General features: G+C 41.7%; 2 protein-coding genes across 5 annotated transcripts; one reads left to right on the top strand and one right to left on the bottom strand.

The window, feature by feature from the left end:
• The first annotated feature begins 2,452 nt into the window (after positions 1–2,452).
• On the top strand, positions 2,453–4,642 carry GHRL (ghrelin and obestatin prepropeptide). Its single transcript, XM_077325287.1, has 4 exons — positions 2,453–2,631; positions 2,729–2,836; positions 3,317–3,425; positions 4,111–4,642. The coding sequence occupies exons 1-4, from the start codon at positions 2,527–2,529 to the stop codon at positions 4,128–4,130; spliced, it is 342 nt and encodes a 113-aa protein (XP_077181402.1). The 5' UTR covers positions 2,453–2,526; the 3' UTR covers positions 4,131–4,642.
• A 47-nt stretch (positions 4,643–4,689) lies between these two features.
• Positions 4,690–18,324, bottom strand: TATDN2 (TatD DNase domain containing 2). Of its 4 annotated transcripts, none has more exons than XM_077325281.1 (7): positions 18,145–18,324; positions 16,325–16,710; positions 14,504–15,562; positions 11,472–12,362; positions 8,606–8,733; positions 7,254–7,437; positions 4,690–6,002 (listed from the first exon to the last, which is right to left on the bottom strand). In XM_077325281.1, exons 2-7 carry the CDS (start codon positions 16,694–16,696, stop codon positions 5,862–5,864), a joined length of 2,775 nt encoding a protein of 924 aa, XP_077181396.1. In that variant the 5' UTR covers positions 16,697–16,710; positions 18,145–18,324; the 3' UTR covers positions 4,690–5,861. The 4 variants fall into 4 exon arrangements, with proteins under 4 accessions (XP_077181396.1, XP_077181398.1, XP_077181397.1 ...); XM_077325283.1 differs by lacking the exon at positions 18,145–18,324 and adding an exon at positions 17,766–18,004; XM_077325282.1 differs by lacking the exon at positions 18,145–18,324 and adding an exon at positions 17,762–18,003.
• Between the last annotated feature and the right edge of the window lie 43 nt (positions 18,325–18,367).

The raw sequence follows: 18,367 nt of genomic DNA, 5'->3' as shown, positions 1-18,367 counted from the left end.
ACCCCACAGCATCTTACATGGTTCTCTTGTGTTTTATCCTCCACAACCCTGTGATGTAGGCTAGGCTGAGTGTGCATGAGGCCAAAGGTCACTGAGCAGGCTTCCATGGCAGAGTGTGGATTCAAGCTGGTGGAATTCAGGAAGGGGCTGCAACTGGAATTTCTCAGGCAGGTGGGAGGCTTAGTTGCAAGCATTTCCTGCTAAAGGTTTTAGATCCCAGCTGTCGGGGAGGGGTCTTTTTTATATGACAGTTCAGAAAGCCCCTGCCATTAGGAGTAAACAATACTTGCTGAGGCGGACCACTTTTCTGAGTGGTATGAATTGGAATTTGTAAGTTTGTATCAACCAGTTAAATTGCTGGTGTGGAATTGCTAATTGCCGCTATGAAGTGGTAGGGGAATTTCCTCCAACCCAGGCTGGATTCTGGGGATTTTTGGTGGTGGGATCAATTGAGGTCATCGTGGGTGGGCAGGTAATTGTGAGTTCCTGCATTGTGCAGGGGGTTGGACTAGATGACCCTGGAGGTCCCTTCTCACTCTGATTCTATGATTCAGTCAAAAGGTTGTGGACATTCACATAAAAGTTGTCATAGAAGTCTAACATCCTAGACTCAACAAGGCTATAAACACAACTATAATCTCAATGATCAGCCCTCCCTGGAACATTTTTAGACTGTTGTTTGCCATACATATGTACCATAGCAAAGGAGGATTCTTTCAGCTCACCAGCCTCCATTTACTCAAGAAGGTTTTATGTTTAACAGCACAACGGCCACCATCACAATAGGAAATACTAAGGTCAGGTTTACTCATGACCTTTCAGTCCAGTTTCCATCATAATCTCAAAATTTTGTCCACCTAGCCATCTGTCTAGGCCTTTCAGGTATGATAAGAAAAACAGCTTTCACTTCAAGTGATGCAAAATACTTTTATTGTTGGAAAAACACCAAGCAGAGAGGCATATTTTTGCAGCTACCATGCCTGTACCTCAGTACTGAAGGATTCTGGGAAAGTATCTATTAAATGTTTATGTGGGATTCAAGAAGTTAAAATGGCCTAGGATCCACACAACTTCAGCTGTCTTCACATTCTAGTGGGGGGATGGCTCTGCTCAGGCCTCCCCCGTGGCTCTGCTGGCCTTTGTCTGCCAGTAGCTCTCCAGGGCAATGTACTATGAGGCTCAATTAAGTAGCTAGTTCACCCTTATCTACATCCACAGTATCACAGTAGGCATTAGTTAGCCACGCTGATTAAAAATGACCGTAGGCCTCCTGTTGGATTCAAGAGTTTGTGGCCCAATCCTGCCATCTTTATTGATCCCTACCGAGTTCAGTGGCGCTTTTGACCAAGTGTGCTTAGTTGGGTATCCACAGTACTAAAAGCAACTAAAGGAGAAAGTCTAACTTGTAGACCTTACTAAAACTTGGAAGAGTTTAAAGCGTTTACTAAAATTACATATTAGAGAGCAATAATGAAAAGAGTTCAGTTTCCCTTTGGGGACACAGAGAGCTTCTCTAAACAAGCAAAAAGCAGGAAGCATCAGTTTTGTTCTTGATGCTAATGATATTATGCAACAAACTATGGGAAAGATGGTGGTAGCTTCCTGTTGCTCAGCATTCTGAGCCAATTCCATTTTATTTGTTTGATATTTCTGTGTTACTTGTCTTTCCCCAAAGCATGCCAAATATCTTACATATAAAGAATGACCAACTCAGTGTAGTGGTGTAGGGGTTGGTTTTTAATCTGGAGAGTTGGGTTTGGTTCCTCACTCTTCCATATGCAGCCTGCTGGGTGATTTTGGGCATGTCAGTTCTCCCAGAGCTCTCTCAGCCTCACTTAAAGATAAAGGCCCCTCTGGGCAGATGAAATTATTATTTGGGTAGGAAGGATGCCATTAGGAGCAGACATCAGTGAAAAAATTAAGTGAGCACTTCCACATGTAATTTTCCATTGAGAAAGGTTTGTTATCCTTTAATAGCCATACAAGCATCCTTTGAAGAATGCAAATAATGAGGCCATTCACCCAGGGTTTTTTTTAAAACTGCATTAGATTTCTAAAGCAAATGCATCACATACACCCTTACAGATTATGTTTCTAAGAAATGTCGCATACCACCAATTGCAAGGAGTTAATGTCCACACAAAGCAAATATTATCAGCGGCTATATAAAAGCCTTCAATACCACCCTCCACCACTTCATTCAAGAGGTACTAGGTAAGAAACCTTTCTGTTTCCCCATTCCTTGTTTAGCTTTACTTCCTTTTGCTCATGGGAAGAAATAATACTTTTAGCAGGACCCCAGATGGACATGAGCACTATTATTATTAAATGAATATAAGGAAAGAAACTTCCTTTTGGAAGGCTTATCTGACAGGTGAGCAGGCTATAGTTTAACTTTGTCTTCAGAGTAAACTGTTGAGTTTTTGGTACAACTTCCAACCCTTTGTCAGTTTCTGCCATTCTTCATTTCTGTTAACACAGAGAGGCTGATTATAGTCTATAGTGGAAGCACCTTTCAAGACCATCATGTCTCTCAGAACTGCAGCTCTTGCTGTACTTCTTGTTTTCTTGATCTGGTCAGAGACCACGGCTGCCGGCTCCAGTTTTTTAAGCCCTGAACCTAAGGCACAGGTAAGGGAAGCTTGTGCTGCCATTACTGCATTACTTTGTCTAGGGAGAGGACTATTTGGCTGCTGGTTTGGTAATACTATGTCTGATTTGCTTTCAGCAACGAAAGCCTCCCCCAAAGCCTGCAACAAAACTCCACCGCCGAGACGTGGGAACCATTTTGGATGTGCACAAGACTGAAGGGGACACCAATGAAATACAAATAAAGGTTTTTTCCCATCCATTAAGATTTTTAGTATCATGGAGTTGTGTGTGATTTACTTGAACCAGTTGGCTTCCCAATCCAAGTTGGCTTCCCCAACATTTGAAGTACTCAGAGGCACCAACATTTGTTCTGAATAAATAAGATTCTTCATATAAAAAGATACAAATGGACTCCTAAGCATCAAGCAGGAACACTGTTTATTGCTAGTCTGTATTTCTGGATTCAAGTTTCAACTGTAATAATCTTTTTCATCAATAATTTGCCACTTTAAAGCATAATTTGTTTTCTTATTATTATTTTTTTTCAGATGGAACTTCCCCCCCCAACACAACTCTTAATACTTAAGAAATTCATACTATGATTTCCAAACAGCATTGAACCTTAAAATAAATAGAAATCACCATCTAAATGTATAACTAGTGTATGTGAGAAGTGTAGGTATGTGTGGAAAATGTGATATTCCAGTTTTGCCTCTTTCCCTAGCTTAAAGTTCCCTTTGAAATTGGTATGGAAGTCTCAGAAGAGCAGTACAACAAATACGGACAAATTCTGGAGCAGTTTCTGGAAGACATACATACTGAGGATATTAAAGGTAATATTTTCTGATTCAAGGCTAAGAACTTACCTGAATTAAAGGCATTTGAAGCTAAGGTTCCAATTGTACATCCTGCATGTCCACATCTTGGAAGTGTTCCCCTTAACGGATCTCTTTCAGCAAGGGCTGTAAACTTGAAGATAGGAGGACTGAACATACACATTAAGGTCACCCTCTTCCTATTACTATGGCTCCCAAAACTGCCTATGTCTTAAATTATCTGGGAATCTGTCTATAGTGTAAGGCAGGGGTAGTCAACCTGTAGTCCTCCAGATGTCCATGGATTACAATTCCCATGAGCCAGAAACTGCTGGTAGGGGCTCATGGGAATTATAGTCCATGGACATCTGGAGGACCACAGGTTGACTACCCCTGATGTAAGGGATAAGACAGAATTTTTTTAAAGGAAAACTAAGACGCACGTTTAAATTCTGAACTGACAGTTCCTTTGCTACTATGGTTCCTATAATTCTAGCTTCCAGATGTAGCCTCTTTGATGCTATGGTTCCTACAATCCACATCCATGTAACTGAAAATATAGTTTCTACTTTGTTCTCTTGTATTACAGTATTTGTGCTTTTAACAAGCAAAATCATATAAAATATTTACAGAAACAGCAGACTAACTTCTTGGATATATGAATATGAAATAAATACTAACTATTGCCCTTTTGATGTTTCAGAAAACCAAGAAAAAAAGTGAAAAGCAAAATGCTAGACAACTGCTTCAAATATTGCAGCCTAACCTAATGAATGCTTCAGTTTCAAAATGCAAGAAATGTATTGTTAACCTATTAAAATATGCTGTGCATTATATTCATAAGACCTTTTTACAAAGTGGGAGGGGGAAATGGTCATCTAGCCAAAAAGAGTTTGAAGTTTGGAAGTTAAAAAAGATACATATATCATTTTCTCTGAATGCTCTAATTTCACAAGAAAAAGATGGCAGATATTGTTGGAAAGTATGTTAAACTAGATGCAAGCTAACTATATAATAAAGTAGTGAAGTGCAAACACTCTTTATAAAAGCAAAAACCACATGGATGCTGAGGAAGATAACTACTGCAACATAATATGTACCAAATAAGTAGAGTGAGCTTTTTCACTGTTAGCTATAGACAGGATTATGGGCATTAGAGTGCAATTTATAAAACTAACAGAAAGTTTCAGAAATACCTGGGCTTTTTTCTTCAATATTTCTAAGAGTACAGAATTGGCACCTGACTATGTCTAAGAGTACAAAATTGACAGCTGGCTAAGTCTAAACATATGGAGCATGGTTTTATTGTCATTCCTGCATATACACAAAGGAAAAAAGTTACTTAAAATACTATTTCCATTTCCACAAACACTGGAAAATTTTAACAATGGGAATAAACATACTTACAGGAAGAACGTTTGCATATAACGTGGAATTCCTGGGCTGAAGGCAACAGAAAGATGGAGAACACCACTTGTTTTCAATGCTAATAACTACAAGATTTTAATTAGTTGCCTCACTGACAGGAGTCTTCTATAAACAAAGTGTACCAATATTTATATAAAAATACATTTACAAATAAAATCTTTAAAGTTCAAATAATATTTAAAATCAATTATATAAAAATGGAATCATTTTCCCTTATCAAATGAGTCAATTAAAGCGGTTAAAATTAGTCTAATAAAAAGAAACTAACATTTTAGCCATGGTTTTACATGAAGATTGAGATTTCTATTTTCACTTATTTCCCATGCTTCTGGCTTTTCCTGTCACAGTGTCTTCCACCATTAGCTCCTTAAACAGTATCCACAGTCTTAATTTCCTTTAAAAATGAATTTTTGCCACTCGGTTTTCAACCAGTGTTTGAGAAGATCCATTGTGCTTACAAAGCTAGAAAGAATGTCAGTTACCATACACAGAAAATGCACTTCATTACTCCATTAAGTATAATGCTATACACACGCTAGCAGGTGAAAAAAGTCTTTGAACTGTGGTGAACAACAAAGGAGGCACACTATGGCAATCACCCAGTGGTCTGTTCTAATATGGCCTTTATGATTGAAAAACACCATCTCTTTTTGCGAAAAGGCTAAACCTCCCTCTCTAAATCAACCATACCTGGGTCTGTCCTATGGAATGGAGGCTGACCTTATAAAATGTACGGTTATAAAAAGCCAACACTGCATTCTTTGTTGCCTCCAAGGCTGGGTAAATTAAAAAGGAAAGTCACTTTTGACTAAAATCAATCATAAGGCACCTTAAGACAACAAACAAGATCAAGGTGTGAGCTTTTTCTTCTAAGCACTTGATACCTACTCCTTTCAAATATCTCAGCAAACCCAGGCATGATGAACCCCAAATTTTCCTCCGCATTACAGAATAATCAGTTTTAGAGACTGTTACTTCAAACCAGCATTCATGCAGCAGCTCTTTTCCAGGCTTTCTTGCACTCCCCTATAACTCATATATTTTTTTGGTGTTTCTTCTTAGAGCAGCCATCATAATGGATAACGGCACTTCCTTGAGGCGGGCAAGTTCTCTCACTGTGTGCAGAGCAACACCAGGGTGTGAATACTGACACACACTTTTCGGAACCTAAACAAAACCAGAAAGCATTAGAAATAATATCAATTCATTTTGTACAATTAAAACTAGAACTACAGTAGAGAATGAACTTAAATATTCCTTTGTGTGCAATTTTAACAAGACACAATTTTTTTAAAAAGAGCAATTGCTAATTAATTCAAGTGGGTAGCTGTGTTGGTGTGATATGACAGAACAAAATTTGAGTCCAGTGTGACCCTTCAGACCAAGAAAGTTTTATTCTGGATAAAAGCTTTCATGTATGAATGCACAATTCTTCAGATACACGAAAACTTATACCTGGAATAAATCTTTGTTGTTGGACTTAAAGGTGCCGGACTCAACCTCTGACTTACTGATCCTCATTGATTTACTCCCAGCTTCTGACATTAAGGAAGTCAAGAATACTTCATCATTTCTTAATTAGAGAAGCAAATGCAATAATAAACAAGGTTTTCTCACCCTTTATGAGACAAAGGGTGAGGGGAGAATGTGGCAGGGTGGGTTAATTTGCCCTTTTCCTTTTGAGGAGATATTTTAAAAAGCAGCATTTCCCAAACATTTTCCTTGCTTCAAGAGACTAGGAGGTAACTACTGGCCTCAGTTCATTAGATTCCAGTTACTTGAAGCCTTCAGATTTCCCTGACTCTCTTCAACCTAAAGGGTTTCATCCTCTAAGCAAGGTTATACAGGCATTACAGTCCTGCTTCCCAATCCCAAGAAACATCCCCCCTGCCATTACTGCTACCAGACAGATTTTCCTATTATTCTCACTTTACTGCTACGTTTGTACCATCCAAAAAATGTTATTTTGGGCACTTCTCTGGAACACCTGTTATACATTAAGATCTGAGTGCGACCTGCCAATAAAATAAGGAGCAGAACACTGCAACTGTGCAAAGTATGGCTGTATTATTAGTTCTAAAATATTCTCCATGAATTTATGTAACTTTTTTGGACTAATTAATAGATGCTCAGAATACCCCATGGCAATGGAACTCAAATAACCAAAAGCCTATAAGAGCTGTGTGAACATTGTTTTATATTTGCTATATATTTGTATTATACAACCCATTCCATCCCGAAACCTTCAAACAGAATTAAATGGTCTTAAAGATAAAGGTAATTTTCACATAGTGGTATACATAGAGTTTTTTTTCACACTACACACTCGAAAAGAAAAGGGCTCCTATTTGAGCCATATAAATCAAACAGAATAAAGGGGGGGGGGAACTAAGTGGGGAAACCCAAGAACTACCTTACCTGCCTGGGAAGGAAATAAGGCGCATCTGTTTCTACTACTATTCTGCTTAGAGAAATTTTTTTAACAGCTTCTCTAGCTTCATTTGCTGATGGATAGGTCAGCAGTGCAGTGAATCCCACAGTCAGGTTTGGGAAGTAGTCCAGCAATGGTTCTATTATACTGTATCTACCAGTAAAACAATGCCTGAAGGAGAAGAGAAAGTGACGGTTATTCTGCAGTACCTGACCAACCCTTGGTGTTTCATGCTATCTACCCATTACACGGGCACATGGACATAATTCTAAAGACAAAAAAAAAAACCCTGTATTGTTCCTATGAGCTCAAGAACCAGGAGACGTGATCCTCTTTACAGTTTAAAAACTCATAAGAGATCAATGTTTCCTCTGTATCTGCTGACATTTAATACTAAGCAAGGACTCCAGAGTTCAGCTCCTAACACCTCAAAGACTGCAACCAAGGGTCATCCAAGCAGGTTATAGACCTCAAACCTCCAAGGGTGCTGTCCATATTCCTCAGACCAGATAACTGCAAAGTACTCCAAACAAATGGACGAGTCGGCACTCTAGCACTATTGACTGTCACTGCTAATGCAGAGTTCGTGATGGAATGGATGCGAGAGATTTTATCTGCAAAGAGCTGAGCAAAAACAGTCAGCTCCTGCAGGCCGGATTCCAACAGGCCACTCACTACCCACAAGTCGGCCACAGCAGCTCTACTGGACTACACTGTACAGACACAATGGTGGCAAAAAAGGTGTTGTTTCTTGGTCACCATCATCACCATGCAGTATGCTTTAAAATGAGCTCCCGCCTTCATCTTCCTGGATTAATCCCAAATCTTCCTTGTCTTTTCATTTGTCCATAGCCCCTCAGTAAACTAATGACCTACCTGGGCACCAATATTTCGAGGGAGGGCTCCTAGGAGTGAACATGTCAACCACCGGATTCATTTTTTCATTCCATTAGTCCACCAGAGCATCAAGAGTGCCAACTATATCAATATACCCCTTAGAGCAGGGGTAGTCAACCTGTGGTCCTCCAGATGTCCATGGACTACAATTCCCATGAGCCCCTGCCAGCAAATGCTGACAGGGGCTCATGGGAATTGTAGTCCATGGACAACTGGAGGACCACAGGTTGACTACCCCTGCCTTAGAGTGATCAGAAAGCTATTGGGAATTTTCTGGTGCCAGGGGCTGATTAACAGTTCTCCCATCCTTGCAGAGTCTTGATATCCCTGTATGTCTCAACACTAGCAATGATGCAATCATAGTCACACAGAAAGACCTCTGTTCTTGAGGAACTTTTAAAACCACAACTGAACAGCAGAACTTAGCCTTTAATATACTAACCTGTGTATTTTGTAGTCTTTCGGTACACATTTTTTCATGATCGTCAGCAGATCCTCATCAGCATCTCTGCAATGAATTACCAATGGCTTCCTTAAGGATACAGCGAGATTCAGCTGCCTTTCAAATACCTGAATGAAGAAAGAATATCTTTAGATGCCATTAGAGTGGCCCTGAGAACACAGGGGTGGGGTACATGTCTGTAATTCTGGCACCAAGTTCAGCTACTGCCATATATACCACTACTATAATCCATAGCAGCACATATTCCATTTATTTCAAAAGCAGGGGCACTGAAGTAGTTGGCTGAGCTGTCCAGTCAGCACTGTACATGGGAAAGGCAGGAGTGTTCCACTCTGAGCACATTTGCTTTATACCCAACAGTAGGGTGATGCACAAGTAAATTGACCTTACAACCTGGCTTTGGCACTTCCGAACTGCTGGACTGGGAAGGGGGGGGGGCACACAAATCACTGGCCTCTGGTGGATGTGTTCCAAAATGGCAGATGGATGCCAGAAAATAGTGATAAGGGACCTGAGGTACAGCATTCCACATGACTTTGTACTGTCCCCCCATGACATCAATATCTACATGAAACTGCTAGGTAAAGTAAGAAATAGTCTGGTGATTTATTTACTGCATTAATCTCCCACTTTTCTTCTATCCCGTAATTCAAAACAGCATGCACAGAATTCCCAAGTTTTACCTAGACTCATATTTACTTAGCGCTTGTAAGACAGCTGTTATCACAGGTCCTCATCCATAAAGGTAAAGGTATCCCCTGTGCAAACACCGAGTCATGTCTGACTCTTGGGGCGATGCCCTCTAGCGTTTTCATGGCAGACTCAATACGGGGTGGTTTGCCAGTGCCTTCCCCAGTCATTACTATTTATCCTCCAGCAATCTGGGTACTGATTTTACCGACCTCAGAAGGATGGAAGGCTGAGTCAACCTCGAGCCGGCCGGTGGGATCGAACTCCCAGACTCATGGGCAGAGCTTTCAGACTGCATGTCTGCTGCCTTACCACTCTGCGCCACAAGAGGCTCTAATCCTCTAGTCCTCATCCATACTCTAGGGCTAAAATGAAGAGTCTCTTTAAATATCTGAAAGGTTGTCGCTTGGAGGAGGGCAGGGAGCAGTTCCTGTTGGCAGCAGATTGATAGGATCTGCAGTAATGAGTTAAAATTACACGTAGAGTGGTCAGAGTAGTTCAGCAGTAGAATCAGTTGCCTACGAGTTCCCTCCACCCTCACCGTCAGGCTTCAAGCAGTGGCTGGCCAGGGGAAGGGTCATAACACAGTGGTAGAGCCTTTGTGGGATATGCAGAAGGCCCAAGTTCGGTCCACAGGATCTCCACTTAAAATGGATCAAGTAGTAGTCATGTAAAAGACCTCTACTAAAGAACCTGGAGAGCCACTGCCCATCTGTGTAGACAGTACTGACACCGATGGTCCAATGGCCTGATTCAGTATAAAGCAGCTTCATGTATTCATCTCCATTGGCAGGATGTTTTCAGGCTCTAAGCAATGTGCCAATTTTGATCTTTACAACCCAAAACTGCAAGATATATAATGGATTCTTCCACTTGAATCTGACTGATGTTTAAGACTGCCATTAGAAATACTCTTCAAGTTGCTCCAACCATTAGAAGTTGGGTAACCAGTGAGAAGTCCTTTTCAGTGGTGGTCCCTGGCTTATGTAACACACTCACCAGAAGAGGTTCATTTCAGTGCAACATAATGTGTTGATCGCACTTAGTTCAGGCCTTTTTATTTTCTAAGGCTTTCATGAATGTCTGATGTCTCATTTTGGTGCATTTTACCCAGTTCTCTAGATACATTTTTTTTGTCTGTCCCTCCTTTTGTTGCATTTCTTTTTTCTATTCATTATTATATTTATTTCAGCTTAACTGCATCATATACCAGTCTCTAAACTGGAAACGTTGTTTACAAGTTATTAAATAAAGACAGACAGAAGTGAAACTAAATCCACTTGCACAAGAGGTTGTATAACAGCTCTTTCAACCCCTTCATTAGCATAAGCCTAAAAATACAGAACTTGTTTTACCCATATGTGAACTCCTGCAGGTAACTGGGGAACAGAAAGACTGGTTATTTCCCTTCTGATAACAATGCTTCAGGATCCAACCCATTGTACATGTGCATTGAGGAAACAAACAGAAACTATTCTGAGATGTTTAGCACTGGATAAATAGATCTAATTAAGTCTACAGATTGCGTATACACAAATAGATAAGTGGCCAGATAAGTTCAATTGTTCTCTCTTTCAAGGCTTTCACCAGAGAGAGCAACACTCTTGAAGATAACAGTTCCACATTTACTAGCCACTTCACTGAGCTATAGCCAATACACCAAGTTCAGATTCAGTTCACTTTTGTAGTATCCGCACATTCTAGAAACAAAAGATCCCTACTGCGTACATATTGGAATAGGCAACCTACTCTTAAATCAGGCTTATTAATTCTGTTAAATTAAATTAATACCTTCTATATGCCTTGTTTATACCACAGATATACCCAATTCAAAGCATGTTATGAGCTATCAAGCAGTAGAAGTGCACTGTGAGTTCTTACTTTAAGAGTTTTCAGTTGGAATAAAGGTAACACTCAAGACAGCATCATATACCAAATTATTCAGCAATTCACCCATTTTTCCTGTATTTGAGGATACACTGATCAGTAGTTTGACAAAGTATTTTCTAGAATGAAACTTAACAATCCTAACCGGCTAACTACATGCCTGCTTCATAACTATTTTTTTAAAACAAAGCTGCAGCATCTTTTCCACAAAGAAAGAAAGTTTTACATTCAAGAGAAAAGAGCCTCAAACGAACTACAAGCCTTTTACCTTGTGTTGTGTTGGGACTTCAGTACTACATTTGTAAGAGTAATCCAGTCCCATTTCTCCAAAGGCAATAGCTTTGGGGTGCCTCATTGCCTGCAAGAGATTTCTTTCATGAAGATCTGAGTAGTAACGTGCAAAGTGTGGATGACAGCCGAATGCTCCCCAAACCATGTCTTCTTTTAATAAATCTTCCCATAAGGAGTCATTCAAGGTACGAGGATTACAGAAGTCAGCTATACAGCCTTCAAATTCTTCAGGAAAGGTGGTATCGTAAATCTTTCTAAATCTAGAAAAGGTGCCCCTAAAAGCCATTTTTGAATACAGCATGTCCAGATGGCAGTGGGTGTCGATAAATCCATCTGCTAAGTATTTAGGCAGGTAATCAGGCAAATTGTGGCTTGTGCGGTTAGTGACAGATGAGTCCGATTTGCTTTTTGTGGAGAAAATAGGAATGCAAGGTCCCCCTTCCGTACTTAGCCGTCTATGTTTCTTCTCACAGACCAGAGAAGAACCAAGTGAGCGTGGCCTTCCACGCAGAACTTCCAGTGAAGATTCTTTATCCTTTGAGGTATTTGATGAACTAGCAACCGAGGTATCAAAGGTAATGTCACAGAGCTGACTAGAATACGAATTATCAAATGATGTATCTTCACAAGGGCTTGAATGTTCTGCCTTAGGGATCTTTGTCCAATATTTTGCATAGTCTTTCATCTTGTGACCGTACAGGTGAGGAGGATACATTACAAACTCTGTGGCAAACGCTGAAGTGTCTTTTGTTTCAGAAGTATTGTTATTCTGGATGGAATCCTCTTGCGAAAAGGTAGCCAGTGGTTCTGCATCCTCCACATCAGACCAGTCACTGCCCTCTAAAGGCTCTTTTTCTTGCTCTGTACGCTGCATAATAAGCAGAAAACAAATATTCTGAAACTTAAAATTGCTTTTCTACCACCTGATCACATGTTTTTCTGGGGGGAGGTATTAAAAAGTATTTTTATTTGTGTGTGTAGACTCCAGAGAACAAATGTCTGTGACATTTATATCCTTCCTCCTTCAGCTCATACAGATTCTCCCCTTATGAGAATTTATGTGAGGAAAGATGGCTGGATTATAAAGGGAAAAGGCAGCATGCTCTTTGTGGAAAACTACTGTATTTAAATTCCAAACTTATTTCAAAAATGTATATGCTGCCCCTTCAAAGACCTGCACAAGATACCTCACAAATTAAAAGATAAAATAATTCTAATTAACAATTAAAAACACAGAATACAAAATATTTAGCAGCCTAAATGATCCTTATAGCAATCCTCAGACTTATTTATTTTATTTATATATCAACCCTTTAGATATAATGAGTACCTTAGAAACTTGGCAGAATGGTGACAATCTGTGGCATACCATGGGTCCTTGCCCCATTCCAATCAGGCTTCCTTGACCCTAACCCAGAAATTACAGCTGGTCCAAAATGCTGCTGCCTGAGTCCTCACCAGGACATCATGGAGGGCCCACATTAAACTGGTATTGTGGCAGTTGAAATGGCTCCCATTAGAGTTTCAGGTTGACTTCAATAAACAGCCTGCATATCTAAGGGACCACCTGTTTGCATATGTCCCCTGGTGGGCACTTGTCTGCAAGAACTAATTGTCCAGCGATCCCTGGCCCAAAGGAGATCTGGCTGGCCTTGACCCAGCTCTTATTCTTCTCATGGTTTTACTCCTTGGACAATTTATAAAAAGTATGAAAACAATTCAACAGGGAGAAAGAAGTGGCCATCTTATGCTATGCTATCTTATGTTCAGTCCTTTTCTTACTTTTAGGAAAAGGACTAAACACAAGATGGCCACTATTATAATGCCATTCAATAGATCTCTGGTGCAGCAGCATTTGGAATACTTGTACAGTGCTGGTCACTCATTGTTGAGTGGGAAAGAGTACAGAAAAGGACAAGTAAATGACTAAAGCACTGGGGTACATTCCACACAAGGAATGGATAAGGGAACTGAGGTTTATAGGTTTAAAAACAAAAACAAAGGAAGAATGGCATGCAAGGTATGCAAAAGTTTTGCAGAGACCTTTTTTCTTCCTCTCCCACAATACTAGAATTCAGGTGCACCCATAAAGTTGATGCACGGTAGATTCAGGGCAAATGAGACTACTACTTCATGCAGCACAAGTTATGTAACTCCCTGCCAATGGATGTAGTGATAATCTATATACCTTCTATGCCTCACTACGGGGTGGTAAAATTAGTTTTTATGCAAAGACAAGTTTATGGAGGTTAAGTCCATCAAGAGCTATTTAGCTTTGATGGCTAAATGGGACATGCAATTCAGAAACAGTATATTGCTGAATATTAATTCAATGGGGGTTGGGAGCGGGACAACAACAATGGAAAGCTCTGGCCAGTGCGTTCTAGCTGTGGGCCTCCTGGCTGGCTCCTATGCTGGACAACATAGGCCACATGGGAGATTCAGCAACTGTATTCTTATGCGTGTTAGAAGACACCACCCACCACAGGTCACATTTATAATCACTCCTAATTCATCCCACCACCTTTCCTTCACACAATTCAGCCAGCAATAGAAGTGTCTGACAATTCCTGACTATATGCATGGCCAGTTTAAAGCAGCTTCCCTTGTGATTAAGTGAACTACAGCATCTCTCCTACCACGGCAAGGAAAAATTTCAGATGGTCAGTTTACTGTGTTCTTATTGAGGTGTTGGCTGTCTGGGTGACATTAAAGACATCTCAGAACCAGTCAGCTATGATTTCATTTCATTTTAAGAGAAGACAAGCGTTACTGGAAAGGACAACGAAGCTAGGAAAAGTTGAAGGCAGCAGGAAAAGAGGAAAACCCAACATGAAATGGACTGACTCAATAAAAGAAGCCACAGTCCTCAGTTTCAAAGACCTGAGGAAGGCTGTTAACAATAGGAGGCCATTCATTTTGGAGGTCATAAATTCATAAGGTTGACATAGGTTGGAAGTGACTTGACAGCAATAATGCACAGACACACTGCACATTTCAATGTCTCACCTTTAGGTCTACTTCTGAATGATGTTCATCCACAAAGCTGAGTTTTGAAGGAGGTTCAACAAGAACGGTCCTCTGGAAATTCTCAAACTGAATTTTAGTTTCAGTGTGTATGTCAACTGAGCTGGGGGCAGTACGCTGTGCTTTCGTGACATCTTTTTGCTTTGTGGAAGCAGCAGATTCGCTCGCAGTTTTCAGATTGCTGCTCCCAGGTTTCAATCCTTCTTTGCCTTCATGTCTTGTACTTTCAGAGACTCGCCTTGAGTTGCTTTCAGGTGTCCAAGAGTTTTTGCTACTCAGTCTGGGGCAATCTGTTTCTCCAGCAATTTTACTTTGCTGTTTGTTTGATACTTGTTTATGGTTTTGCTCCCCTTCAAGTCTTGAGAAGTTAGCCACATCTTCAGAACTGCTGCTGAATCTGTGAAGTTTTTTGTTATTCTGTCCTACGGAGGCATTAGGGTCCTCTCTGGTTGGGCTAAGCTGGTTTTTCAGTTCTCGTATAAGCTTTGGTTCATCGTCACGTCTCAGTGTCCCAGGGACATGCCTGGAGCTGCATCCTGGCTTGGCATCCTCTTTTCCACTGCGATTAGAACTGTCAGTTTCTTCTTTCACACTAGCTTTCTGAAAACTGGATTCCAATTTAAATTCCACTTCTCTTTCTGATCTTGAAACTACAGATACACGTCTTGAGCTACCATCTGAACCACGAGAGTCTTTTTTATCCTGATGGACACAAATATTAATTTGCTCTTTTTGGGTAGTTTTCCTGCAGCTGGGATCATCTCCCCCTGCAGACTGACATCTCAAGTTGTCCACTGGTCCAGAAGCTTCTTTTCTGCGATGAAGGCTGTTCACATGAATTCCATTGGGAGATGCTGCATCTCGTTTGCCGGTCAATGCTTTCCCTAATGCACCCAGCAGAGCTTTTTGGTAAATTAATGCAGCTCCCCGGTTTTCCACTTTCTTACGGCCACATCCATCCCCTGAATCCTTTGATACAGCTTTGCTTTCAGGGCTCTGCACAAGGTTTTGGCCTGCATCACTGCAAGTATCTTCTTTAACCTAAACAGAAAACAACAGTGTGAGCATACACTAACAGGATTTCCACATGGTTGGCTAAGCAGCTAGCAATCCCTTCAACACACCAATTTAGCAAAAGAACAGTTAGCAATTTAGTTTGCAAACTTCTACAATAAGCTACAACATAACAGGATCGTTTGGCATTATAGAAGCACTATGTGATTTTCTAGTATGTTGGTATGGCAATGCACATGGATGCTTTTAGTGCTCAGTTATAATATTTAATTAGCCATTAGTATGCCTAGTTAGAAGTACTATTATAGCAAAGTGATCCTAAGAGAAACACCTGCTTTTTCAAAGCTAATAGGCGTTCTTCCCCAAGAACAGAACCTACTCTGAGAAAGTTCATTTATTACCAAATATTAAATACAGAATCATAGAGTTGGAAGGGACCTCCAGGGTCATCTAGTTCAACCCCTTGCAAAATGTAGGAACTCACTACCACTTGACCCCAATTTCATGCCCAAGTGATCCCTCCACCAAAAATCTCCAGAATCCAGCCTGGCCTGGAGGAAATTCACCTACCATCCCACAGTGGCAATTAGCAATTCCTGGGTATGCAAGGAAGGGTCACAAGAAGATTCCAATCAAACTAGATGAACAGTTATAGATTAATAAATTATATAGCATTTCAGCTGTTCTCAAGAAGGGGAAAGCTTGCCCTAGTACTTAGAACTTTTTGCCATTTTTAACACGTTGTCAGCTAGCTACCATGCTTTCATTGTTTTATTCTCACTTATATACCTCATGTTTCAAGGACTCCTGAGAGGAAATGATGTTTCTCTTGGACATTTCACAAACAGAACGGTTTAAAAGATGTACTCCTCTGGGAAATGAACATCTCTGGTTCTCCTTAACCACATTGCCAATTTCATCATCTGCTTCAAAGTCATCAGAGGAAGAATCTTCTGCTGCAAATGAAGTCCTTGAGAACTCTTTATAAGAAGATTCTGGAGAGTGCAAGTCCTGACTCTTTCTGAACACAGTTCTCTTGCTGGCCAAGCTGCTGTGAGGGGAAGGATGAGGGAGTCCTTCTTTGGCAAGCTTGAAATATTTTGTGGGTGAGGTAACAGATGAGCTGTCCCATTCTATTTTGCGCCTCCTGTTTGGCTGCATTGATGCTAGATTATCTGAAAAGTAAGAGAAACAATTACAATGTTAGCTTATTCCCATAATGAACGGAAATAGTGTACTTTTTTTTCTTCATTTACACTTCATTTATCTCTAGTGGGGATCCAAGGTGGCTTACTGCCTTCTCCTCTACTCCATTTTAGCATTACAACAACCGTGTAAAATGGGTTAGGCTAAGAATGTGGGACTAGTCCAAGGTCACCCAGCAAGCTTCCAAGGCCGCATGGGTTCAAACCTGGGCCTCCCAAGTCCTAGTCCAGCATGCAGGTCCTTCCATTGAAAACACCATACCTGAAAAAATAATGGAATTTCTTCCTTTACACAGAAATCTATCAGACAAATATGAGAATAGCAAGCAGATTCCTATGCAAGCAACAAAAGAAGAAAATTTAGTTTTTATACCCTGCTTTTCACTACCCAAAGGTGTCTCAAAGAGACTTACAATCACCTTCCCTTCCTCTCTCCACAACAGACATCCTGTGAGGTAGGTGGGGCAGAGCGCTATGACAGGACTGCTCTATGAGAACAGGATTATCAGCACCATGAGTAGCCCAAGGTCACACAGCTGGTTGCATGGAGAGGAGTGGGAAATCAAACCCAGCTCTCCAAATTAGAACCTTAACCACTACACCAAGCTAGTACACCACCTGCTCAGCCCGTATCACACAGAATGTCCACATTCAGGGGCAGTAAATCTCTGAATATTATCATCAAGGGGCAACATTAGAGGAAGTTTTCAGCCTCTATATTCTCCAAAGCAACTAGCTGGCCACTGTCATGTTGGGTTGCCAACTCCCATTTGGGAAATACCTGGAGGTTTGGGGGTGAAGCCCGGAGAGGGACTTCAGCGGGGTATAATGCCACAGAGGTCACCCACCCAAGCAGCACTTTTCTCAGCGTAACTAATCTACATCACCTGGAGATCAAATGTAATTATGGGAGATTTCCAGTCCCCACTTGGAGGTCGGCAAATGTAGATGTGAGAGGCTGCTGGACTTGAGGGCCCACTGGTCTGATCCACAAGGGCCCTTCTGGCCTCCATATGCTCACCTACACGTTTCTGTCTGAAGCTTTACACTTTAACCGCCCCCGTCCAGAGGAGGAGAAAGGAGGAGGCCGGAGTCCCTCCCAGCCTGCTTTGGCCCGGGGGAAAGGCAGAAGGCCGTGGCCTCGGGCAGCGAAAGGCCGCCTAGCGCCTGGAAGGGGAAAAGTGGAGCGGGGAGTTCCCGTGAGGAGGACGCCCAGACGGCCTCCTTCCTAACCGAGCCCCGCCGCCATTGGCTGTTCCGCGGCCTTCTCCTCAGGCTTTGGCCCCGCCCCCGCCCCCTAGGACCAGCTCCCCTCTGGCTCCACTCGGGCACTTTGCTGAGCCTCTCGGCGGTTGGCAAGGCAACCCGCTCTTCCCCCTGCCCGCCGACCCCGGGAAAACTCACCGGGGAGCAATGGCGCGCGCGCGCTCCTCTGCAAAGCTCGCGGCAACACCCGCCCGCAGGGAAAGTGGCATCCGCGAGAGGAGGGCTGGGGGATCGCGGGGCCAGCGGGGCTGACTCGAGACCGGCGCGAGGATTGGTCATCTGTGGCCCGGCGGGGTGGGAGGCCGAGTTGGCGCCCACGTGATTGAAGCGAAAGGCAAAAGCAGGAAGCGGAGTGGCGGGA

This window comes from Paroedura picta, chromosome 3 (assembly GCF_049243985.1).
Source record: "Paroedura picta isolate Pp20150507F chromosome 3, Ppicta_v3.0, whole genome shotgun sequence".
Lineage (NCBI taxonomy): Eukaryota > Metazoa > Chordata > Lepidosauria > Squamata > Gekkonidae > Paroedura > Paroedura picta.
This window is presented reverse-complemented; position numbering and strand designations above follow the sequence as displayed.